The 26,057-nt window shown below is 30.9% G+C and overlaps 3 protein-coding genes and 1 non-coding gene across 8 annotated transcripts; 3 read left to right on the plus strand and 1 right to left on the minus strand.

Moving 5' to 3' along the window:
- Positions 1-6,784: 6,784 nt before the first annotated feature.
- Positions 6,785-10,589, plus strand: LOC105139930 (calcineurin subunit B). 3 transcript variants are annotated; one of them, XM_011046569.1, is made up of 8 exons: positions 6,785-7,126; positions 7,381-7,455; positions 7,560-7,684; positions 7,812-7,908; positions 8,317-8,426; positions 8,934-9,008; positions 9,132-9,181; positions 10,290-10,589. In XM_011046569.1, exons 2-8 carry the CDS (start codon positions 7,386-7,388, stop codon positions 10,309-10,311), a joined length of 549 nt encoding a protein of 182 aa, XP_011044871.1. In that variant the 5' UTR covers positions 6,785-7,126; positions 7,381-7,385; the 3' UTR covers positions 10,312-10,589. The 3 variants fall into 3 exon arrangements, with proteins under 3 accessions (XP_011044871.1, XP_011044870.1, XP_011044872.1); XM_011046568.1 differs by having other exon boundaries at positions 6,786-7,083; XM_011046570.1 differs by lacking the exon at positions 9,132-9,181 and having other exon boundaries at positions 6,788-7,083.
- A 1,887-nt stretch (positions 10,590-12,476) lies between these two features.
- Positions 12,477-14,394, plus strand: LOC105139931 (uncharacterized). 2 transcript variants are annotated; one of them, XM_011046572.1, is made up of 3 exons: positions 12,477-12,844; positions 13,068-13,702; positions 13,818-13,983. In XM_011046572.1, the coding sequence occupies exons 1-3, from the start codon at positions 12,808-12,810 to the stop codon at positions 13,902-13,904; spliced, it is 759 nt and encodes a 252-aa protein (XP_011044874.1). In that variant the 5' UTR covers positions 12,477-12,807; the 3' UTR covers positions 13,905-13,983. The 2 variants fall into 2 exon arrangements, with proteins under 2 accessions (XP_011044874.1, XP_011044873.1); XM_011046571.1 differs by lacking the exon at positions 13,818-13,983 and adding an exon at positions 13,993-14,394 and having other exon boundaries at positions 12,528-12,844.
- Positions 14,395-14,992: 598 nt separating this feature from the next.
- Positions 14,993-15,064, plus strand: TRNAP-UGG (transfer RNA proline (anticodon UGG)). The gene has a single exon. It is a non-coding gene; the product is annotated as a tRNA-Pro (tRNA).
- Positions 15,065-16,634: 1,570 nt separating this feature from the next.
- PTAC17 (plastid transcriptionally active 17) lies at positions 16,635-24,760 on the minus strand. 2 transcript variants are annotated; one of them, XM_011046574.1, is made up of 10 exons: positions 24,360-24,760; positions 24,191-24,256; positions 23,827-24,007; positions 23,458-23,654; positions 22,981-23,031; positions 22,811-22,902; positions 20,494-20,594; positions 19,588-19,670; positions 19,287-19,391; positions 16,635-17,072 (listed from the first exon to the last, which is right to left on the minus strand). In XM_011046574.1, exons 1-10 carry the CDS (start codon positions 24,654-24,656, stop codon positions 16,935-16,937), a joined length of 1,311 nt encoding a protein of 436 aa, XP_011044876.1. In that variant the 5' UTR covers positions 24,657-24,760; the 3' UTR covers positions 16,635-16,934. The 2 variants fall into 2 exon arrangements, with proteins under 2 accessions (XP_011044876.1, XP_011044875.1); XM_011046573.1 differs by having other exon boundaries at positions 19,588-19,682.
- Between the last annotated feature and the right edge of the window lie 1,297 nt (positions 24,761-26,057).

A 26,057-nucleotide genomic window follows, 5' to 3' on the forward strand; every position in this document is an offset into this window, starting at 1 on the left:
ATTATTTTTATTTATTTATTAAAAGTTATTGATTGGTGATTATATGCTTTTTTACTTTTAGTGGTGCTAAATCAAATCTTTCACTTCACCTGCTTTTGTTTTTAGAACAAATTGGTGTCTTTTATTTTATTGTATTTTCAAAATGTTTTTAAGAAGGTTTAATTTTTTTATTTTTTATTTTAAATTAATATTTTTAGATATTTTTATATCATTTTGATGTGTTGATGTAAAAAATAAGTTTAAAAAATAAAAAAATATATATATTATTTTGATGCATTTTAAAATAAAAATCATGTTAAAAAACAATTACTATCACACTTTCTAATATATATAAAATTATTTGTCATTGTATTAAAAAAGACATTGTGTTAGTAGTGGCACAAAGGTAAATGCTATTTTAAAAAAAAATAGAGAGAGAGAGAGAGAGTAAAAATAGATCCTTTTAAATCCTTATCTTTTATGCTCCTTGTAAAAATAACTAAAAAATCTCATTAAATCATTGTGTATTATATCAATTTTTATTATAAATTCATACAGTATTTCTTATGAAAACTTTTGTGATGTCTCATATATTACTATTATTAACAACAATAAAAAAAAATTGGAAAATTATCTTTATTATCTTGTAATTTAATTATTATTTTTACTTTTTTATTTAAAAAAAACAATTTATATTCTATTCTGAGTCAATTCAAATTTTTAAATTAAACAAAATGGTCAAAGTACCTTCATATACATTATTTCTAAAATTGAACTAAATGACCAAATGTTTTCACTTTGTCTGTCTTTTATACACCAATTTCTCTTCTTTTCTAAACCTTTTTCAAACATTAATTAATCTGAATCCAAATCAAGTTGTTAATCTAATATTTTTAATAGATTTCTCTTACTTTTCTTGTCTTAGACAACTAGGTACCTATATTTTTTTTAAAATGAATGTGAAATACATTTATAGTATTTATGACCTTCTTATGAAATGGAATTTTTTATGGTGGAATGCTATACCTTTCCTCATGTCTCCCTTTATTTGATCATTTGGTGGTGAATCTCAGGTGGTTGTTGGTGTTATATATGGTTGTTGGTGTACTACTATTGGTATGTGATGTGCGACAACAATTAAAGAAATAAATTGTGTCAAATTTAGGCGGTGGCTGATTTTGATGGCTAATATGGGCAATGATAATCCTAAAAGTTATTTGTTGATCCTCATACAAGAAATAACTCATCTTTGTTTTAGCTACTTCTTACCCTGCAATGGTCGAGCCACCAAACCAAGCAAAGTAATCTCCACTTTCACCACGTCAACAACCGTTTGATAATATTGATACAAATGAGGACGATGATAACGTTAAGGAACTCAAACAAGATGAACCTAGCAAAGGTATTTTCATTGGCCACTTACTTGAATAAACCTTTTTTGTGAAGAACAAATGATGAATCGATCATAAAACTACTATTATTGTTGTCATTGTGCTCCTCATACTATTAATGTTTGTCATTGCAGTCGTGGTTCATTACTCATCTTCATTTTTTGATGATGTTTTAATAATAAAATTCATTCACTATCAAATAGTATCAATCCTACATCCATCGATACCACCAACAAACCCCTCTAGAACCTTAATATGGACATCATTGCCTAAGTGACCTCTTTACACCCGTTCCTCTTTTATTTCTTATAATTTTCAAGTATTCCTTGTTAATTTTAAAAAAAAAACTAGAAAATCTTGCCAAAGGATATGTTATACATTTTTTTTTTTTGATTTTGCATTGTTGCCTTTAAAAGAGTGTATCCATATATCACATCGATTAAAATGCTTCATGAAAGTTCAAGTTTTGAAAGCATGCTATAATTACTAGATTGCTATTTTTTATTCAGTTGCATTTTTTTTATTTTATTGCACTAGGGGTTTTTTAGTCAAAATATATATCAAATATAATGGTAATCTTGTAAATACTTGAACCTTTTTTATTGACTTATTTTTAGAGTGATGTAAAGTGTTGTCGCACATGCGCACATAACATGGCGGAATGCCAGGATCAAGAAGTTGGCACCCAATTACTTGATTCAAGGTTATTAGAAGACCCAATAAAGTGGTCTTATATGAAATTCTAAGATAGAAAACTAGTTGTAGCTAGAGAATGTAGTAGCACCCCTAGCATACCTTACTTGAGGTAAGTTGCATTGTTTGTTTTAAATATGACTTAAAGATATTGATGTGTTTCTAATTGATGGTTCACCTATGTCTTAAAGGAAAGATTTACTCTCTTGAATAAATCTAGTATTTAGAATTTATTATAGGCTCGTATACTCACATAAATTCTCATAGAAAAAAATTCATATAGATGCGCTGACAAAGGTTTTCCACAACTCGTATATCATTGTGACAATACTCTCAATTAAAATTTATAAATATCTAAAATAATTTTGAGAATCTTTTAATCAACTCGTAGTATTAAAATATCAATCTATTTGTATGTCCAATATTCATATATAATGTTAACCATTAATTCTAAAAAAAAAATTAGGGTTTTGGAAATATTGGTCAAGTTCTCATGAATTCAATAAACTAGTTATTAAATCCAACAAATATATGCAAAGATATTTTTAATTTTTTGTATATAAAAAAATTTCCAAATCATAACATGTATTTTTTTTTTAAGCCAAAATATGTTTTATTTTTTATTTTTTTAAGAGACTTAGCTGTATGCATACCAAATAAAACATATTTGTTTTGTATTTTTTTAAGAGAGAATTTTATAGAGATATTTGAGGTTTTCGATGAAAAACGAGTATTTTAATACTGGGTCAACATCTTATAGTATGAGTTTACAACCTTAATATTAAATAAAATTATCAAAACAAACATGAGAAGGACCCATAAATAATTTTAAATTGGTCTTTGAATTTTTATTTTTTTTTGTATTTTTTGGAATTTATTAGGAGCCTATGGGAAAAAAATCATTTTTATTCAAAACTATCAATATACGTCTAAGTGTGTGTTTGTTGAACAATGCCTTAGGAAAAAAATTCCTTATAAAAAATAGTAACAAACCAAACAAAACCTTTGTACCTAACCTAAAAATCAATCGGGTTGACTCAAAAACATTGGTTCAACCCTGAATTGAACCAAGAACTATGGTTTGACCCGACACTAAGCAAAACATACAATTAAACTAAAAATAGATCAAAACTAAAAAAACACAAAAACATAAAAATTTATAACAAAAATATATCAAATACCAAGAACATGATGAAAATTCAAACCGAAACCCAACAAACACAAATAACAAATAAGAGAAGTCTTTGTGCAATAAAAGATAAGATTTTGTTTGTAATCATGCATAAATCAATAATCAAACATTCATTTTCTTTAATTAACAATCACCATGATTTGATCAAAATATATTTGGATAGTCGAAAGAATCCTATAATCTAAATGCATGAATAAATGTTATTGATGCATTTTAACCCTATATTATTTGGTAAAGATGACAAACTAACATATTTGTGCCAACAATTAACCCAAAACAATTCAAAAACAAGAGGTTAGGCAAAGTTCATGTAAAGAGCATGAACCTAGAATCTAAAAAAATTCCAGAACTTGAAGAATTAACGTTGAAACCTAAATTTAGCCTTTTAAGCCTCTAAACACACTATTTTTTATCCTTACAAACTACATTATCAATACCAAATATAATTAAATCCAAAAAACTAATAAAAAATATCAAATTATCACAAACATATATTAAATTCCAACTTCATACTTATAGCCCCAATGATAGCCAATAAAAACATCAAAATTCAATTCAAAATTGACTTTTCGAACACTTGGAACCCAAATCATGCTAAGAAACCAAAAGCATACACTATCAAAATAAAAAAGACATCAAACATCCATTGTCACCCTTTGGTAGAATCCAAAACTATCTTATTTTATCTAAATTAGTCATAAACATATTGTTTTGATACTTAGTAACATCAACAACAACTCTAAACTAGATTTAAAGAATAAAAATATTTTTTTAACATATTAATCAAAACAAAACTAGAAAACATCATAACATTAAAAAAAATTAAAAAAATTAAAAAAGATTTAAACATTAAGAAAACATGAATGAAAAAGCCATATGGACTTCACCCTTAAGTTTATACATTGTTATACCTTCTCTAAGTTTGCTAACTATAGGTTGTTGTTTTTTCTTTTCTTTTCTTTTCTTCTTTCCCTTTCAATTCTTTTCTTTCCAAAGCTTGTTAGACCTTCTATGTTAGGTCTATTAACAGAGTATTTCCATAAGTTTTTCTTCTCCTTTCTTTCTCCTCTAATTTTCAAGGGGTATTTATAAGGTTTTTCTAGGTTTTTTTAGTGGATTCCTTCAAAGATTGATCAAAGCTTACCCCTTTAATCAAAGTAAGAGGGTTTTGGACAAAAGCTAATATTTAAAAGCTCTTGTACTAGGTTGGTTTTGCAATTGTTATTTTGGTTTTAGGGGTATTTAATGGTTTTGCTAGACTTGAAGGGCAAGGAACTATTTGTGGCCTTTTGATTTTAAAAGAGAAGCTTTAAAGGGATTAATAAGAACTCTTTGAGAAGCTTTAAGTATGAAAACAAGAAAAAAAGGGTGGTTTTTGAAAAATAGATGTTACTATCAAGGTTGATTAGGTTGACCATTTTCAAGGTTTCTTCGAAGCAACTCTAATGTAAATGTCATTGAAAACCACCTGAAGTTGGTATATGAGGTGTACACATTTCATTTAGATCCAACCTTGCTTAATTTAGAGGTTCGTAGCTTCACATTCATTTGTTCAAATATGCCAACTTGATCAATCCAAAATCTAATAATACAAAGAAGCTAATCAGAACAAGATATTGGAGACTTTTATAAAAGAATTGGGGTGTAAATATCCAATTTTATAGGCATGAGGTTATAGATGGGGTGTTTCTCAATTTAATTGATGGTAGTTATAATTCCTTAGATGGTTGGAGACACCACATTTGTTTGCCTAAACATGTTTACTTAATCATCTAAAATTTCTAATGAAATAGATAAACAGTGGGTGAATAACATGTTGTCTAGGTTAAACCCTAAGAATTAGAGTTTTTTTAATTTTGGATTTAGCCGATATTAATTTGGTCTCTACTCTTTCCATTCCTTTTAATTTCACCTATAATTGTCTCACAACTTTTATTATATGCAATTGCACTCCTGTCAAATTCAAATATCAGCTTTAGAGTTTAGCGTTTTCTATAGACGAGTCCTCGGTTTTCAATTTGTTTAATTTCATCATTAAATGATAATCAAATTTTCAATTCCTTTTAATTTGGTCCTTGATTTGACTAATTTCTATCCTAAAATTACACGTCACTTACAAGTTGGTCTTTGGTCCTGAGAATCTATAATCAAGTCATTAAATGACCTTCAAACTTTATTTTTTTTTACAATATATATATATATAACAAAAACTCATTTAATTGAAGATATCCTTGTCTACCTTAAAATTAATATTTAAAAAGATATATTAAATAAAATTATTTGTAAAACAAACCTAATCTTGGTTAACATATACTAATTTAAAAATATACTAGATTTGTTTCCCAAGCACCATCATGAGTTATGCAAAAAAAAAAATTAAGTAAAAAAAGAATGATATGGTAAAAAATTTTGAGACTTGAGTCATTAATTCAATCAATAATTTAAATAACATGAAAGAAAAAACAAAAACAACAACAATAATAAATAAAACAAGGAAAAAAAACAATAGAAAAACCTTGTTAAACCAGGTGAACTCATATAATCCATGACCATAAACATAAGATTGAGATAATCTCATAAAAAAATTGAATGATGAAATTAAAATAAATCAATTTAAAAATGATAAAAAAATAAAAATTTAACATGTGTTAACCTTCAAAACTGGTGATCCTAGTTATGAATCTAAGACTAACTCCATATATGGCAAACAATAAAAAAGAACAAAGTAAAACTAAAAAGAAAAATCCACTTTAATAAATAAAAAAAAAAAAGCAAGCTCGGGTGAGCCTTATAAACCTAGTCTTATCTCTAAAACTCACAATATATAAAATACCAAATCCAAGTTTAATGAAGAAGCATAATTCGCAAATAATTTAATTTTTAAGATAAAATCGTGAAAAAATATTACTAAAAAAACTTACAAAAAAAAGGATAATAAAAAAATAACAAGGGTAAAATTTGATAGAAAAAAACTCAAGAATGATAAAATTATATATAAAATAATAATTTTATAAATGAATCCAAACAAAAGAAATAACAATAAAAAGAATAAAGATTAAATTTGAAAGATTAAAAATCAAAATGAAATTTAAAAAAAAATTATGATTTGATAGACTATTCAAAATTTAAAAAATAATAATAATAAAAAGAACAAATCCCAAATATGAGAAAAAAATAAATTGTAAGGACTATTTTGAAATTTTTTAAAGGGTTGTCAAAGAAATCTAGGTGGCAAAAAAAAAATGTCCATCTACACCAAATTTTAGAAGCATTCAGGACACAATACCTCATCATTTTAAAATCATCAAGATCTTTTAAATGTTGTAAAAGACTATGTTTAATGGCTAAATAATCCTACACATATATATAAAAAATAATTATGTGATGATAAAAATATCATAAAATATCATATAACTCCAATATAGTTGAAAGGTATTTTCGCCATGGTAATTTCGTCATTGAATAAATATTTCCAGGAGAATTAGTTTTTTTCAATTATATAATAAATTTATCATTAAAAAAAATGGTTAGAGACATAGTGAGCTGCTGCTCATATGTAGCTGGGGATTAGCATGAACATAAAATTCCTCGTCAGCAAGCAGTCAGTCAATTAGGGGAATGGAATAATGATGCTTTGTTAAATCCTGTCGGGTTTTCAAGCATCGATGATGACCAGGTAAAATAAACCTAAAAAGCCATCTCTGCCCTCCCCTGCTCCTCCCCTCCCTTCCCCTGTCTTCTAGACACACACACACACACGCCTCCGCAATCATCCTCTCTGTCCATTGCACCCTCCAATCGCTTCACCCATCTCTGCTTCACTCCCAGGTCTCTCTCTTTTCGTTCTGCTTGTTTGGTTGCTGGGAAAAAGGTTTCATGCTTTAAACTCAGTATACTGATTCTTGGTCTGAATTGTTTGTTTTTTACTGAATCATAAATGATGAAAAGACGAGCTGAATATTTGTTGGAATTTCCAATTTGGGGTTTTATGGGTATGATTTATATGATTATTACTGGCTTGAAATTTGTGTTTTGGTTAATGGGTATCGGTAACTTGTTATCTATGAGAAATGGTCCTTTTCTTTATTTAAATTTGTTGATTTTTTTTTCTTTTTCTTGGTGAAGATTCAATGGGGACTGCCTCGTCAATGCTAACTCAGTATGACTTAGAAGAGGTTCAACTACACTGCCATAATCTATGTAATGTTGTTTTTTCCTTGTATTGTTTCTCCGTCTCCTTACTTATGTTATTTTGATGTTTTTAGCTCTCAATTTGGTGTTTTTATTTTTATCGAGGAATTTAGTCTCCCAGCAAGAAATAGTGTCACTGTATCAAAGGTTTTGCCAGCTAGATCGAAATGCAAAGGGGTTTATCTCAGCTGATGAATTCTTATCAGTGCCTGAGTTTGCAATGAATCCACTCTCTCAGGTAATCTTTTTGGCACAAGTTTATATTAATTAATGGAGAACTAACTGGATATTGAATTTATGTTTTTTTCCTTTTTTCTTTGTTCATTTTATGTTGAGAGCATGGGTGGATTTCTGGCTTCTTGCAGAGGCTGCTTGAAATGCTTGATGGTTTGAACTTCAAGGACTTCGTTGCCTTCTTATCTGCTTTCTCTGCTAAAGCAAATATGGAGCAGAAAATTGCACGTAAGTATTTGATACCTTGATTTTACAATATTTGAATTTGATCACAACTTATTCATGATGATTTGTTTCTATTGGTTTTACCTTGTAGGTGGGAGTAAACTAAATAGTTTGTAGATGTGTTATGAGGACTAGAGAAAGCATGTGGTGACTTGTAAGACATATTAGTCATGTTAAACTTGTTTTGAGAGCTTTGTGATGGACCAAAAAAAAAAAGAGGAATTAGCTGTTAATATGATGGAATTTATCCAGTTAGGCCAGCATTACGCGTACTTTTACCCCTGCCATTCTTTCATTTTGGGTTGCCATTTCTATGTTGATTGAGAATATTTATTGTCCTCACTCTGAAGAAAGGTAAATGTTCTGCTGTTTTTGGTGTTATACTAATATCATTGAATGTCTTTGTCCCAGTTATTTTCAAAGTATATGACTCGGACGGGAATGGAAAAATATCTTTCAACGACATGCTAGAAGTTCTTCAGGATTTATCTGGTGTATTCATGTCCAATGAGCAAAGAGAGGTATAACCAAACACTTCCTGTTCAGTTATCTATTCCTGCTATTTGCAACACCATAAGATTTGAGGTTTGATATTTGCAGCAAATATCCTGAAAGTTCATAATGCATGAAATCATTTATGAAAGACATTATACATGAATGTTTGGGAGTTATTGTAGATGGTGTCTTTGTTATCAAGGGATGAAATGATCAGGTCATGACTTATTTGAAAGGAGTTAATTCAATGACTGTCTGGCTGATGACCATCATGTTTTATGCTGGTTTCCGCTTGATTTAATATTTCTTTATGCCTGGTTATTTTGAAATTTGCAATTTGTTCGAACAAGGGAATCATCTATATGCTAGCATCTATTTTGTTAATATATTGGTATTTATCTGGACCTTTTTGGCTACTATTTTAGGTAAAAACATAGCATGAGTAATTTTGTGTTGCTGCAACATGTCACTGTTTCTTCAGATATCACACTAGCATAATTAATTCCTTACACTTTCTCTCATTTGTCCTGCAGAAAGTCTTGATCCAAGTTTTGAAGGAGGCTGGTTACACAAGGGAATCATATTTAATGCTGGATGACTTCATTAAGGTGTTTTACATTTTATTTGTTTTTTCTTCTGCTAACATAATTGCCTAGAATACAGTATTTCTTATTACAATTAAATGAAATTTAATTAATTAATTTGATTTACTTCTTATTGACTAACAAAAGAATAGGGTCAAAGAGAGTGAGGATACATGCATCTCTATGAGCACCAATAGGTTAGAAATGAAATTTTATTAATTTTATTTTGACTGGTAGAATAAAGAGTTGTTGCAAGGATCATCCACATGAAAGCTACATATTACATTATCTTCTGTACCTTGTTAAAACATGCGTTTGCTAGCATTAGCTGATTTTTATGAATACAAGGGTAAGATAATTCAGGGGGGTGGAAAGGCCTTTGTGACCTCATAAGGGATTTAGAACTGATATTTTATTCTTAGAAAATTACAGAATAATTCAGTGCGAATCTTAGAATCTAAAAGTTGCTATAAATATCAATGTTTGGAAGATAGTTCAAACTGCATTATTGTGTAATGCCGCTGCATTCCCTGATAAGCACAAAGAGATCGTACTATCTTAACAACTTTGGTATTCAGGGCTCATACAGCATGAAATTCCTGTTGATCTTACAAGCCATCCTGCTGTCTGTAACTGTCTATTCACATGCTGTTCATTCGAGTGCTGTTTTTCTGGCAGTTATTCCTGTATTCTTTCTAGAGACCTTGGGTGGTCATTGGCTAGGATGCTCTTTTCTCAGTAGTGAATTTTAATTATTATTGTATTTTCTACTAGCAAATACTTTTAGCCATCTTAAGAATGGGTTGGAATTTTCATGTCTCAGTTTTCTTTTTCTTCTTTTAATTTATTCTATATTATTTATTTGTGGGAAAGGAGGAAGAGGGTGGGGGCTGTTATTGCTTTTAGTGAAGTTTTGATGTGAGAAAACCTGTAATAGAGGCTAGACTAACGCAGCAGTTCACATTTCATCTTAGAGTTCTTGTATATAGTTTTAGGTCTTCAATTGTTTTTTATTATTATTATTATTATTATTATTATTTACTCTTTTCTTTTTCTACTCTCTTTTGACTGAAAAAGCGACCAAGGGTCGAAGAACAAAAATGCTTGGTTTTCTTCAGTTGTCCCACTCTAAAATTTCTATGTTTTCTCTATCGACACGCATGAGCTTGATGCTAAGTTAAGATCATCGTATCTGGTAATTTCATGTAGAAGAAACCCACCTAAATGATCCGATCCAGTCTACATGTTCCTTGCAATAATCTTTTGAGCTATTCAATGATGGATTTTGCTTTGTATGCGAGGCAGGTTTTTGGAAATTCTGGCCTAAAACTGGAGGTCGAAGTCCCAGTTGACTGAGCAACCCAGCAGTCTCTCCATGCTGAATGTACGGAAAACGACCCTCTACTACAGTCATTGTATATGGAGGACTGCAAGTAATATTGGCATGACACACACTTGTAATAATGTCTTATATCCTTGAGGAATAATCTTGAGCAGCCTTGTGTATTGGAATAATCTTTTGGCTTCCTTGTAAATGGTTCGTTATCACAATGAAATTTTCCAGTCTCTAATGGTATGATCAGCATTTAGCAGTTTACAAATTCTTGTTCTGGTGCCTTGCGTTTTATTCAGAAAGGATTTGTATAGTTTGTAAGGTTTGGGGGTTTGTAGGGTTGCTGCTAGTATTGAAGGTTTTAAATAAATATTTTTCTTAGTTAATTTTTTTATATTTTGTATTGTTATATTTTCTAAGGTTTTTTTTTTTATTTGAAAGGAATAGTTTTTATATATAAAAGGTTGCGAGTCTTTTAAGTATTTTGAAAGTCTTCTCATAGCAAAGATGTTGTTCTTTCAAGTGGTTTGACTTGTAATAAACTTTGCTATTAATTATTCTTGTTTGTATTAGTTGGTATTAAAACTATATGTAAATTAATATCGGAGCTTAATGATTTCTAATGATTTTGATTAGAGATTGTATGGAACATGTATTATATCCCAATGATTATTAATAGTTATGTGTGTGATGTTGAAAAATCATTGTTGGAAGAATGTTGGAAGAAGTCACCGAATATATTTAAGAATTAATTAATTGTTTCTATTTGAGTTAATTGTTATTGAAAATTCTAATATTAGGATTTAGAATAGGTGACCTGTACAAAGGTTTTATGTTATAAATTTACAAAGGTTTAAGTTATCAATTTGTGATGAAATGACTAAAACAAAGGTATTGTGTTAGAAATTCATTATAGGATAGCGAGCACAAATGTATTAGGAATTTAGTATAGAGTGGATCATATATATAAAGATGTTTGTTGAGGTTTAAGTAGTAGGACAGGTTACTTCTAACTCAGAGGAGACTGCTGTAGGAAAATTTTTAGAAAAAAAAAAATTTTTCTTAATTAATTTTAATTTTTTATTTTATATTATTATGTTTTTCTAGTTTTTTTGTTCTATTTGGAAGGAATAGTTTTTTTTATTTTATTCTTCTTATCCAATATTATTATAAGTGCTTTGTTTAGCAAGTGAGGACATAATGAATAAAATTAAGTATTTTAAAAGTTCATCATAACAATAGCAATGGTTTTTTTCATTTTTAAGTATTTTTACTTGTAACAAACCATAATATCATCCAACCCTATCTAAGTTAGTTGGTATTAAAGTTATATATTAATTGGTATAAAAAATTAATTATTTTTGATGATTTTTATTAAAGGTCATAAATAAACATGTATTAGAGCTCAATGATTTTTAATAGTTAGTTGTTGTATATTGTTAAATAATAATGGTCGAAAGAAATTATAGAATATGATTTGCTTGTGTGGAAGGGGATGGAGAGACTTTTCTTATAAAAAAATATCTAAAAATCAAAGTGTTATTTTTATCTTTGTCAATTATTGTTATTGAAAATCATATTGATATGATTCACGATGGGATGACCCGTATAAAAATATTATGTTATAAATTTATAATGAGATGATTTATAAATAAATACTATATTAGAGATTTATGATAAAATAGCGAACACAAATCTATTAAAGATCTAAAATAGTATAAATGACATGTATAAAAATGTTTGTTGAGGTTTGAACACCAGGATAAGTTGCTTTCAATCAAAGAGTGACAGTTGCATAAGTTTTTTAATAAAAATAAATATTTGTTTTAGTTAATTTTATTTTTTTATTTTATATTATTATTATTTTCTAGTTTTTTTATTTGAAAGGAATAGGTTTTTTATTTTATTTTTCCTATCCTGTATTATTCATATAAAGAATTGTAATATTTTTTTAACATATAAAAACATGAATCAATAAAATTAAATATTGTAACTATAAAATTCTTGATCTTTTAGGAGTTTTTGATTTATAACAAACTCGGCAATCCTTTGCTCTCGTCAGCATGACGTGCTCTTACTGGAGAAAAGGGGGGTGGAGGGTTTCGATATTAACATGAAGTTCTAAGTTGCTGCTAAATATTACTTTCGTTTCCTTCAAGGTGAAGCACATGACCTAACCTCTGCGTTAATGGAGCCAAACTTCGCCTCCCTAAATATGATAATAAGCCAAAATATATTGCTGCTAAATGGCTGCAGTTTCTCAGGTTGCAGACATGTTAACCACGTCATGTTAAGTAGCAATCGCCTGCATTAAACAACAGAGGCAGATCAAGAGTGAAGACATTCTCTTGCAGCTGCTTGGCAATTTCCCATGGACCTCCCTCTCTCTCTCTGTGACAAAAGGGCCTAGATAGTAGATACTGCGCACCGCTCTTTGCATCCCTAACACTCACCTTCTCTTGGAAGAAAAGCAAAGGGAGGTCTAGAAGCATGTTCTCGGTGTTTTCGAGCCTGGAAACTGTGTCAGGTAAGCAACCATCATTTAACCATGCACTCTGCTGTATTCCCCCAACCAATCTCTCTGTCTACCCAAATATTTCTTTTTATTCTAGTTTTTATATTTTGGATTGTCAAGCCCTTTATAGCTCTTATTTGGTTTCTCATGGTGATTGCGGCATGGCTCTTAGGGTTATTCTTTGATGGTTTTGCCGCTTCCTGACATGTCAACTTTTCCTTTGTTTTCCTGGTAGGTACTGAACAATGGTCTTCTGATCAACTTGGTGCTGAGAATTTGTATGCCTTGCAAAAACTTGGAGGAATTCTGCATTGCAATAAGATGCAGATCGCAGCACTCGAGTTACAGAGTTCTTCCTCGCCAAAAAACCTTCCATTTTCCAAGCTTCTGAAGAGCCCTGCAAGTATTTGTAAGCATAAAGCTGGTGATGGACTGAGGCTTTTGGATGAGATTGGAAAAGATTTCAGAGGTACAGATGCAATGGAAGAACAGAGAAGAGAAATGCTTAGATTGATGAATGGAAAGAACCTGCTAACAGAATCAAGGGCCGCGAGTTCAAACGAGCTAGTGGAAATATCGCCAAAGAATTCTTCAAGAGATCAAGCTTGCAGTGATTCTTCTGAAGGCAAACAACTGAAACAAGTTTCAGAGGCCGGCAAGATCAAGCAGCTAAGTAAACGATTGAAGACTCTTGAAGAAGAAACTGAACCCATGAAGCAAGAGTTTTTCCAGCACATGGAAGAAAGAAAAAAACTGGTGGCTGAAATATACCAGCAGTTTCAGACAATACACCATTGTCTCCAATTTGAATATCAAGAACTTGAAGAGGGATCGCCTGATGATCTATCTTCGATTGTCGAATTTCTCAAGGTAATATTTCCTCTCTTGTCCAAACACTAGAGAATTCCTGTAGGGTTTTTTTTTTCTATTGAGTAATGTTTCTTTCTCAACTGTTTCACGTACAACAATTTCTCATCCAAATCAGGTGTTATGTATTCACTATTTGGCCTGGAATAAGGTCATCTTGATATCCTGGAATCCTCTTCCTCAAAGTTCTTATACATGTTCCTGAGGAATGCTTGCTTTTTGCAAGGATTACACAGACATGATCGATTACTGATTGCTTACTAACTGATAATGATGCAAATGGTATCAAACAGAAAGCAGGATTGGGACTGGCAGGGCAGAATTCCTATACTGATAGTCATCAAGATCATGCATTGTCTGAAGAGGACATGGAAAGAGTCGAAAGACTATAAGGTGGCTGCAAGAAGCTGCTGATGCAGAATCAGAACCCATTGTTTTCAAAAAATTGAATGAGAGGGCTGTGTAACTAACCACATATAACCCTTGCCTGCTTGATAATTCTTGATGCAAGGATTTGTAATTGTTGCATAATATATATATGTTTTCGTCGGTGTTCTTCAAGATACGACTTCCACTAAGTATCTTACCTTTAGTGATGTGGAAAGGGTACTGGGAGAGCATAGCATGATGTGCACTTGATCCTTTTCTTTCTCCTATCAAAACTATGTCGTTTTTGGAGTGTGATTGTTCTCTCATTCTCTTCTTCAAAGCAGCGCCTGTGTTTCATGCCGTAATTTAATTGTAAAAGTACATTTTGGTCCTGAAATTTTAATCTTGTTCGAAAATTCCTAAAGTAGACTAGAAATTTAACTATTATATTTTTAGCACATATTATCCTTTCAGCCATTGTGTAAGTCTTAATTACAGCCAGCTCCTCTAATTTTAGGTGTGGAAATGGGTAGGGATCTAAGCAGCTTTTCTTAATTAATCATCTTATTTTTTCAATTATATATTCCTATTTCATTTTGTCGATTGCATTAAAAAGGAGTTATTCTTTTATTTATAAGAATAATTTTAATTTATATAAGTACATAGAGGGGGGTGTTTCCGGAAAACAAAAGGAATTAGGACTATTTTGTCGATTGTTTCATATTTGCTGTAATTGAAAGAGGGGATTGGCATATATTATTAGTTTGTGGACTGTTTGGTAATTGACATCGCATTCTAGAACTAAATTTGAAATTGTCAAATATAGACAAAAGGTAGAAATACGACGGTCCACGTGGCCATAAAGTGCCACATCATTAGACAGAATATATACATAATTTAAACTAGAGGAAAAGATTCGAAGGAGGGCGTTTGGTCTAGTGGTATGATTCTCGCTTTGGGTGCGAGAGGTCCCGAGTTCGATTCTCGGAACGCCCCTATTCTTTTTAAATTCTCAATTTCGTTGTGCTCGCGTTTTATGCCCCATCCATCCTCGTCGTCATCAATTATTCAATTACTCTTTAACGGCATGGATTTGGAAAGATAACGATCGCTAGGGTTTTTTTTTTTTCATTTGTAAGTAAACAATAAATAAGTGTTCTAATGATTAAATCGTAGTTTATCTAATTTAAAGCCTGAATTATTAGATTTGTAGATCAACATAATAATGCAACTATATCTAGTGGTACCAGGAATATCTCTAACCGATAGGAAATGTTGCCCTTCATTGGTTTAAGTGATATATTTTATCATTAACGTTTTAATTTAATATCAAAGATGGATAGATGGATTTATTGAGGTATATAAGATGTTTTTTAGGTTTTTAATTAGAAAAATAGATGAAAATAAATTATATTTTTTATTTTTTAAAATTTATAATAGTAAACAGCACATCGTTTATCACAATAAATGATATGATGTTTGCTTTTAAAAAAAACAAATAAATAACATATTTTTTATCCCTTGCTAAAAAAAAAAAAAAACTTAAGCACACGAGTTTACTTCTAGGTCATCCTAGTGCCTAATTCTTTATTTTATTTTTTTAATTTTATATTTTTATTCTTATTATCATCATTATCTTTTAATATTTAATTAATTTTAAATTAAATTTTATAATTTATTTCGTTTAGATTTTTGTAGATTCATAATGGTATCCAAAAAATATCCTGATAGTTTGTTAAAATTTAATTTTACTAGTATTTATTTTTTATCATATAATTAAATAAAAAATAGTTATGAAATATAAAATTATTAGACCTGGTAAAATTCATAACTCAGTTCATAAATTTAATGGGTTAATTTATATTAATTAAAAATTAATCTTTATAATTTATTTCATATAGAGTTATCATTGTTATAACTATGTGTCCTCACACTAAATAAATACTCAATTTCATAAGTAATCATTATTATTATTATTATTATGTAATTAAATAAAAAAATAACATGAAAAGCCTATTAAACCCAACAACATCCATTGTCCACCCAAGGTCAAGAGTTAGTGAATTTATATTTATAATTTATTTTAATTTATTTTTTATTATGTTATTTAAAATTATTTTAAATAACTATCTTGATATTGAATTCTTAGATAAATTTTAAAACAACTATTTTTATTATCATTTAATTATTAATATTAAAAAATAAAAGTTATTAAACTCTATAATTTATTAAACCATGAATCCCAAATTAATATATCCTCAGCTCAATAATTTTAAAAAAAAATCTTAATTTTTTAAGAACTTCAATTATCTTTAAACCACCGAGCTAATTAAATGATGTTAAGCCAGCTATTCAAGTAGGGTTAAGAGGTTTTAAATTTAACAAGCTAAACGTAACACTCCAAAGAGTTTCCAGCAGCATTAACATTTTTTTTTTAATGCCAAAAGAAGAAAAGGCCTGGCTGAGCCAATTGTCTAGAATATACCATAATGGGTAAAACCGCTGAACGAAATGGAACCAGCAAACCAGGTCCTACTGAAGCTGCTTTAGTTTACCAATAAAGATTAGCATAAAACGCAAGAGCCCTGTGGAAAAACAATGAAAATCAAGCTCAAGAGTAAGCCACTCGATTCTCACACAGGCATTCTCCAAGATCAAGAAGAAATCCCACTACTGACACCATTCAAAATAGCTCAGCCATCCCTTTTCAGTGGTCTTTTTATTTTGAAATTCATGTTGGAAACAACTCATTGTTCCTCGAAGAAAGTAAGCAAAAAAATAATAATAATATCGGTCGCTCATAGTGTCCACTAATCAAGAACACAATATAAAGAGATATTAACCGAATGACTTGATGTTTTAAATCTCACAGTAAACAGGCTTTAAAGCCCTTCTCCAATTCCTGAGCGTCCAAGTTCTTCCCTATGAACACAATCTTGTTCATTCTGGGTTCATTGGGACCCCATAACCGATCAGGTGAACCTTGGAATATATCATGAACACCCTGTCAAATAAAATGAGGCAAAGGATAAATTGATTAGGATCTAATTCCAGTTCAATCTGCAACAAAGCCAACACCAGAACCCCTAGCTTGCCAGAGTAAATAGCAGAACCTAAATATAAACTACGTAGCATTGTTCAGAGCTGTATACTAGTCAAGCCTTCAGTCTATATAAAGCATTCCCGCTAGTTTATGGTACAACCCCCAAACTAGCTTAAGTTAATAATAATAAAAAAAAAAAAAAAAAAAAATCATGAACTGAGCATATTGTAAAGCAGGAGTCCTTTGTCTTTTATTACCACCAGCATACAAAATCATTTTATGTTGAACAGATTATTTAGCAACAACTATCCACAAGATAGAGAACTGTATAGCACAAATAGGTCGTAGGACTCGCGCATTTCCAGAATGTGGAACACAAGTCACCTTCAGAAATGCAAGACAGAATTTACCATGACACATGATAATAAACTTCAACATTTGACACAAGCATGACCAGATAACAAAGCAAAAGCATTTCATTTTACTCAATGCATCCCCACCATACAAGGTCCTTTTTCAAGGAACCACACATTAGCATATTAAACGATGTTTGACAGACAAGCAATTAATTAGAGTCACAACAAATCAGTGTTGTCACAAGCCATCCGGGCACTAGCTTAAACACCAGAGGCGAGGTGAGGCCGAGGCGCCTTTCTTAGCCTGAGGAGATGGAATTTGAAGAGGCACTGCCTGGGCAAGCACCTGTGCATGGGAGGCAGCCGATAAAGGCATTGCCTAATGAAAATTATCTACCACTAACACTGAGGATTAGTTTGAAGAGATGTCTCTTGGATTTCTACTACTTTTTTTTTTAGAAAGGACTTATGTTGTCTTGTTTGTCCCTCTTTCTAGTCTTATACAAGAAATAATTTAAGGTTAGTTTTGTAAAAAAACATAGATTATGGTAAAAAAAGAGAGAGAAAGAGAGACCAACATAAAAGTAAAAACAGAGAAACAGACATGAAAGTTGAAACAAGAACATAAACAAACATGAAATATCATCAGAGAAGAAGAGAAAGAAGAGTCAAGAGTGAAGACTAAAGAACAACAGAGGTATTCCTTTAACTTTTTTCTTTTGTCATCTCATTTTTTTGTTTCTTAATTTCTCATATAGAAATTCTACAAAGTTACATCATATAAAAAATCTTTTTGGGATGATGGGTGCCAATGTAGAGAAGAATATTGTAGTACAAGATGAATTGGTGTTTGATGGAGACATTTAACTTGGGGTGATGTGGCAAGGGAAATTGAAGCTGAAGAAACAATACAGCAGACAAAGTTGAGGAGTATAGGAACATCAAGTGCTAGAACCAGACATAAAGAGGGATCAAGTTCTAATTTTGGACAAGTGCAGTATGGTTTAAGTGATGAAGATTTGGATTATAATGGAAAACTCAAGTGAAGGAGAGGAAAGCATAGACGAAGATGTTTTTTAAGATTAATGAACAATGACGATGATATTTAAGTTTGTGTTTTAATCTATTCAGCTACTTACGACTGTAAATTGTTTTGTTTTGTTTTAAGGGTGAAAAAATGTAACTTTATATGATTATATTATGGTATCTTATTTTTTCTATTGATTTTCTAATGATCTAATCATAATAAGTATATATTTTAGATTAATATATCAATAATATAATATTATAAATGTAATTTTTATATCATATAGGTTGAGCACAATTGGTATATATTTTAGATTTATATATCATAATATAATATTATAAATGTAATTTTTATATCATATAGGTTGAGCACAATTGGTATATATTTTAGATTTATATATCATAATATAATATTATAAATGTAATTTTTATATCATATAGGTTGGGCAACTTGGTTCATTTGGTGAGTGCCTGGTGTGCACCCAGTGCCTAGCGCATAGGGCATTTTCCAGGCTTGGTGCTTTCTAGCGCCTTTCACGTTTGACAACACTATAACAAATACAAAGCATAAGGATGCACATCTGGTGCATTTGAACCTTAAAGAAACAAAGAAAAGGTTGGTGTTTCTTTGCTTCTACAAAAATAAATAAAAGCTTTGACAGTCATTTTAATGGTGATGGTTCAAAAACACAAACAAACAAAGGTAATTTTAAGTAGTCAAATACAGTTAACAAATATGGAACATGGAATTTTCTTTTATCAAGATAATATTGGGACTATGGCCTTAGCTCACCTGGAATACAAATCTCTCATCCATTCCCTGAACAGATAATAAACCTTTCATCCGGTAGATGTCCTCACTACGTTCCATCAATAAAGTACCAAGCCAGATGTTAGCCTGAAAGTGAATACAATGGTCACATCAATCCAGTATTGTTACTTTTACACATCCCATGGACAAATAAATCAAACAAGAAGATTGAGCAACTGTAGGAAAGCTAGAAATGCTCATGTGAGGTTATTTCAAATATGTACAATTCTTCTGCAATTCTAAGGTGCACATGGAAATTGAAAAGCTCACATGTAAAACCAACCTTTTCTAGATCTAGGCTCCCTTCACAGACTATACTGACAGAAGAAACACCAGGGTCATGAGTGTGGTCATGTGAATGATGATCATCATGATGATCTGCACGATAGCATCCACAAGCTTTATGATCAGCCATAATATTATCGAGTGGCAGAGTTCATTCATAAAATACTCAAACCAGGCCTTTACAATAGCTGAATTACAATAATGAATATCCACAAAATAACTAATCATAAATGTTTAGGCCAGAAGGATACTCTCACTGAGCATTAGCCACAATAACAGCTCAACAGAGGAAAAGAGAGCTAAACATGAAAAGTACTATATAACTGTTTCTCTTGGCTAGTAATCATAGGTCATAGGCCAAGGTTTTTTCTTAATGCAGCCAACTGCTATGATAAGTTGTTGGTATGAAAGATTTTCATTAAATAACATGAGAGCACAACACACATAAAAAAGGTCAACTTAAATGTTGTAAAATTAGTGATGAAGTTAAATTTCTAAATACACTGATGTGTAAATTTCATTGCCTACTTCTAACAGCTAGAAAATGAGTTTGGAGAGGACTGTGAATTCCGAATGACATCTACTGCAACGATTAATGCATACAATAAATAGTGTTTCATCAGACAACAATACATCTTTATCAGTTTTCATGTTTCATATTTTACTTGAAGGTTTCATTATAGGTGATCTTCAGCTTGATACCCATAAAATTCCATTTTTTCCATGTGGCAGAACAAATACAAATCAAGTTCCAAGTTATATAACAAAATGTTTATCCAGTAAGAACCTTGTTATTTTTTATTGGTACAAGCAGAAGCTTTCTCCACTGAAATATAACAGCACCTAACAGTTTGTGCATGCTGCTTTTAAGTTAAGTACAGATGCTGTGCATGAAGAGAAATACCATGCTTATGGTCATGTTCGTCATGGTGGTGGTGGTGGTGATCGTGGTCGTGGCTGGCATGATCTTCCTTTCTATCTTCATCACTGACAGCACTCTCAATCCTGAGAAGAGCAAATGTTAGCCAACAACCCCAGACATTGCAGTTTAACTGTGAAGTGACCTAACACTTCTAGAAAAGAAAGCATCTTCAGCAAGAAAAACTATAGTATACAGAAAGAAAAGATAAAACAAGAACAGAGATAAGATTAATAACAAGTTCAGTTAATTGACAATGCAACTACAGAAGGAACATTAGCAAGGCAGCAAGAATAAGGTCATTGGGAAAGTATAATCAACTCATTATTTAATAAAACCACAAAATGATTTAACACCAGAACGTTTCAAGCATAGAAAAGTGTTGTAAAGGCACATGCTATTGTCAAAAAACCATCTCAACTCAATAGTTTAAGCTGTTAGGTTAGATCCGAGGATATAATTTATATTATTTTCTAACACACCTTCTCAGGTAAAAGAACTCTTTAGGCTTGAAGCACGCACATGCTCACATTACTTTATGCTTAATTTTTATCAAATAAATGAGCATAATGAGATTCGAACTCGTGACCACCACTTAGTCATCAAGGCTCTGATACCATATAAAGGAACCATCTCAACCCAATAACTTAAACTGTTAGGTTAGATTCCAGTATATAATTTATATTATTTTCTAACAGCTATAACAACTAAAAATCTCAGCATTCTGCTACATGATAATTTTTCAAGCTACAACAAATCCAACCAGCTAACATTCTAGTCAAGGAAAAAAAATAGTATCATCACATTCATCGAAAAGTCACCCTAAGTTAATGCCTGTCTATGCACAGATCACCATATTTTATATGAGCAATGTTTCCCCCAAATGAGCTAACTGAACAGCATGACTCGGGATATGTCTTAGGTTGAGCTTTGCGAAACATCTTCTTTGGCAAGACTTAGATTTGCTAACTGTTGCAATCCCAAATACTCTTAGTGCGGTTTTAACTCCTCAAAAATTTAGGAGCACTTGCATCATTTTTTTTTTCCCTTTGCATGAAAACTTCACCTCTTTTATGTTTGGATATAATTAGATTTACATCCAAAATAAAGAAGAAGAAAAACTGCTACAAGACTAATATTTGACATGCAGATTTAGGGTTAGGTTCTTTAAGCCCTCAAAATATGACGAGAATAGAGCTCATGATCCTTTTTTATTCTATTCAAGTAAATTTGTTTCTTTCTAAAGTGTAAAAGAGAAAAGAAAAAGGAAAGGAATTAAAGCACTCAAATGTTTACATAAATAGTTAAATACTAGATAGCATGGGCACAAGGCATTAAGAAGAAGTGGATCTAGGTTTTACTAATTTTTCAGGAAAAAATGCAATTTTTCAGGTGGAAGGTGTACCATAGTGATCCCAAAAAAACCTGGAAGAAGTAACAGTTATGAGCTTTTATCTGAAAGCATTGGTTTTCTGTGTTTAACAGGTTTACAATAGGATTAGTGACTTATCCACAATAACATGGGATTCCAGTAACTTTAGAAGAGATCCAAGTGATAAACTGTCAACTTCCATCTTCGGGAGCATGGAACTCTTTCCTCAGGTTTGAGAAGGATCTCAAATCACAACTGAGAATTGGATCTCTATCTCTATCTCTTATCCAACTCAGTAAGAGATTTCTGATGGGTACAGCTGTAATTAGATCTCTGGTTCCAGTGTAAAACTTGTTGCTAGTTAATTTAAAGATTGGTTTTTCTATTATTGATTTCAACTATATAGCATTAACTTTCTAAGTGTTAATGATTTCCCAAATGTCTCTGAATCCGACTTCAGTGTTTTTATAGAGCTCATAATCCGACATAAACCTAGAATTTCATAGAATGAAGTTGAGTCCCCTAACTTGTTTTATTGACATAGAATGAGGGCACCCTCCCCTCCATGCTCTCAGTCCCCAGCAATGAGAGAGAAAAAATGAATACATGAAAGTAGAAGAGCAGAGGGATGTGAAAGAGAGAGAGTGTGTCTAAATGCAACGCCTAGAACATAGCAGTATCCATGTCAACACAGAAAGTATAAACCAATATTGCAATATACACATTTAAGCATTTAACAAGCATGGAGATTGAATCCAATGGATGAGTACAATTAAAAAATAAAGTTCAATGCACAAATTGGCCTCCTCTAGCCAAAGTGAAGAATAAAAAAAACATTAAAAATAAAAGATTACGAAATTTAGTCCTTTTTTAGTCAATTAAATATTCATATTCACATACATATACTAGGAGACAAGAGTGGAAAATAACCTCTCCAAATCAAATCCTCCAATGCCGAGGACATAATCCAAGTCAACTTTTCCATATTGTGTGCGCTTCAAATTAGCCATGCGGTTGATGTTCTGCATTCAGAGACCCACATGAGTATTCAAAAAGCAGTGAAGAAAAGAAAAAGGAAAGAAAAGAAGCAAGACACCAACCCTTATCCGCTGCACCAACGAAGCGATTTCTTGCTCACCAACAAGATCAGTCTGGCAACAAGACAAGTTATCATATGGGTCAGTAATAGACCAAAAGTTTGATAACTGACTCCAAACTTGCAACCGGATTAATTTCCCAACTGACAAGTTATCCATTGTCACATTTCTAAGAGGCAATGAGGCCATGGATTTCATTTATACAGCATCTGTTAAGTCCCTCTTTATTGAAGTATTAGAATGAACTTGCCAGCACGTGGGTTTTAAATTCCTGGGAGAACAACAAATAAGTTTCTATACCAGCTAATGAAGCAACAAAACATAATTTGAAGCAAAATGCAGATAATAATGTTAATATGCTAAAATCCGATACTTAAAAGTTGAACTGATTAAACTTTATCCAGTGTTGGAATTATAAATTAGCAAATTGAAATCTAACAAAGTCAAATTTAGCAAAAATATAACTTAAAATCAAAGTACCTTATTTACTATAACCCGATCAGCATAAGCAATTTGCTCCACTGCCTCGTTCACCACTCCCTTTGGCTTAACCTCATCAAGATGGAGAGGAGCATGTTTAGCATCAACCAACGTCACAACACCATCCAATTTGACATCATTAAAAACCTGGTCTTCAGCATAAAAAGTCTGAATGATTGGTGCAGGATTTGCCAGCCCTGCAAAGTTGCATAAAAGATTTGCAGTCAGCAACAAATAACTAGAGAATCTATTTCACCTGAAGTGAACTAATCTCACACGCAAAACAGTAAGTAAAAACATGATATATCCTGCATTCATTCCTGAGCAGTGATACGCCACATATAAATGTCAAATTGAATAAGCACCTACCTGTAGTCTCTATTACAATATGATCAAATTTATCTTTCTTCTTGTTAACCAAATCCGCAATCATCCTGACAAGATCACCCCTCACTGTACAGCACAAACAACCATTGTTGAGCATTATAATGTCCTCAGCCCCAGCAGTTTTCGCAGCAACAAGAGAGCCATCAATGTCAACTTCACCATACTGTAAGAAATTCAGCATAACCACTTAAGTTCTTCAATTAACATCGTATAGCAACAACAAGGGCTTGAAAACCCATCACAAAGATTCTTTTTTTTTTCTTCTGCTCACATTCATCAGTCATCATATGATATATGCAGATTATATGGGATGCAAAAAGCTAAATGAAAGATGATGACAGAGTACCTCATTCTCAATCACTGCTATGCGCTTCCCATGGTCAGCAGTCAGAATATGATTAAGTAACGTTGTCTGTTATACATAATCACCATAAAACAACACAACCCATTATCGTAAATCAAATTAAATGCACAAAGAAAAGAATGAAAGAAAGAAAGATGAATAAAAAAAGGACCTTGCCAGAGCCCAAGAAACCGGTGATAATGGTGGCAGGAATCCGATTATCGGGAGGAATCTTGGTGGTTAAGTCCGAGTCCTCAGTCTGAGGGGCAGAAGTGGTGGCGGTGGCGGAAACGGAGAAACGGCGGCGATGGAAAGGGATTGTAGTTTTGAGGACAGGATGATGGATTCTTTGTGGTTTTAGTAAGAAAGGGAGAATGGTGGAGCGGAGTGTGGTGGGATGACGAGAAGTTAAAGAGGCGAAAGTAGTGGCTATGTCTACTGATAGTGATGACAGTGAAGCCATGGCCATGCCTTGAGAGCCTTCTAGTCTAGTTTCTTCTGGGTTTTGGCCTTGTGGATTTTGAGATAGAGGGACAGGGGTAAGAGATAGAGGTGGCCTTAAAGCCGGACCACCAGCTGATCCTTAAAATTCTTCAAGTAAAAATCTTATTTAATTTTGGTTTAAAATTAAATTCAATAATGGTCAATTAACTTTAATAAATAAAAGATAATCTGGTGGTTAATCCGTAAAACAAAGTCTAAGAACAAAATTAAGAAGAAAAAAAAAGAAATTGATAGCAAATGAAATGTTTCAATTCAATTTTTTTATTTTATTTAGATTTAAAATTAAATTATATAAAAATTATTTTAAAGTGATTAAATCAACTTGTTCAGTTTAAAAATAATTTAATTAATTAGTAAAAAAATATAAAAATAAAAATAAAAGCAAAAGGATACTTGATTTATAAATTTGTAAAGTAAAAAGGATATTTTCCAACCTAATTTATAAATTTGGTTTTGTTAAAAAATATAAAGAACAAGTAAGAAAATATATATTCAACATAAATTTTAAGAGAATTTCTTATATTTTCTTGTATATTTTTTTCAATGCTTAAAATATAAAAAGTAGTCTATTTATTAAAAAAAAAAATAAAGGACACTAAAATTTTCAACTGTCAAAGAAAACTAATATAGTAAACCTAAGAGTTATGAAGTTTAAGATATTTTAATGGACATTTAATATATATAATTATAGATTTTATAACATTTTTTCTTAAATAACTATGTACTAAAAATATACCTTATTAAAACCTTGTAAAGAAAAGCTTATGGTAAAAAAATCTAAACATAAAAAAAAATAACACAATATTCTTGTGTGATTTTGTAATACATGAAAATTCAATACAAGGTTTTATATAGATATTTTAAAATCTATATTTGAATATTTTAGGATTCATAAAAATACTAAATTGTCTCAAATCTTACAAAGAAAAACCTAATAGGAAAAAACTAAGCATAGAAAAAAGAGTATAATTTGCATTAACTTCAGCTCAAAAATATATATTTTATGATAAATTTTTAAGATAATATATTTCAATATAATGATCCAGCTTCTTGAAAAGTTAAGACTGATAAAGACTTTGTAAATAATTCTATTAAATTATTAATTGACTTAATTTGCTTGATATCAAATTATTTTTTTTGTTGAAGCTCGTCAATATAAAAAAACTTTGGTGAAATATACTTTGTTTTATCTTATTTATTGTAGTCTCTTTTATATTGAGTGATACGAGCAGCATTATCTTTAAACAATATTGTAAGATTATTTTCAATGGTTGACAATTCATATTTTTTCTTTTATGTGTTGGATAATTGACTTTGGCCATATATATTCTTGACTTACTTCATGAATTGCTATAATTTATGAATA

Source organism: Populus euphratica, unplaced genomic scaffold (assembly GCF_000495115.2).
Source record: "Populus euphratica unplaced genomic scaffold, PopEup_1.0 scaffold203.1, whole genome shotgun sequence".
Lineage (NCBI taxonomy): Eukaryota > Viridiplantae > Streptophyta > Magnoliopsida > Malpighiales > Salicaceae > Populus > Populus euphratica.

Bases quoted from the DNA above. Each gene is read 5' to 3' on its own strand.
- LOC105139930 (XM_011046569.1), top strand. From the start codon at position 7,386: ATGGGGACTGCCTCGTCAATGCTAACTCAGTATGACTTAGAAGAGGTT. The intron at 7,685-7,811 runs GTAATCTTTTTG...GGCTTCTTGCAG, and splicing joins CAATGAATCCACTCTCTCAG to AGGCTGCTTGAAATGCTTGA. The intron at 8,427-8,933 runs GTATAACCAAAC...TTTGTCCTGCAG, and splicing joins TGTCCAATGAGCAAAGAGAG to AAAGTCTTGATCCAAGTTTT.
- LOC105139931 (XM_011046571.1), top strand. From the start codon at position 12,808: ATGTTCTCGGTGTTTTCGAGCCTGGAAACTGTGTCAG. The intron at 12,845-13,067 runs GTAAGCAACCAT...TTTTCCTGGTAG, and splicing joins GAGCCTGGAAACTGTGTCAG to GTACTGAACAATGGTCTTCT. The intron at 13,703-13,992 runs GTAATATTTCCT...GGTATCAAACAG, and splicing joins CGATTGTCGAATTTCTCAAG to AAAGCAGGATTGGGACTGGC.
- PTAC17 (XM_011046573.1), bottom strand. From the start codon at position 24,656: ATGGCCATGGCTTCACTGTCATCACTATCAGTAGACATAGCCACTACT. The intron at 24,008-24,190 runs GTACTCTGTCAT...AATTTCTTACAG, and splicing joins TAGCAGTGATTGAGAATGAG to TATGGTGAAGTTGACATTGA. The intron at 23,032-23,457 runs GTACTTTGATTT...TCTTGTTGCCAG, and splicing joins ATCGGGTTATAGTAAATAAG to ACTGATCTTGTTGGTGAGCA.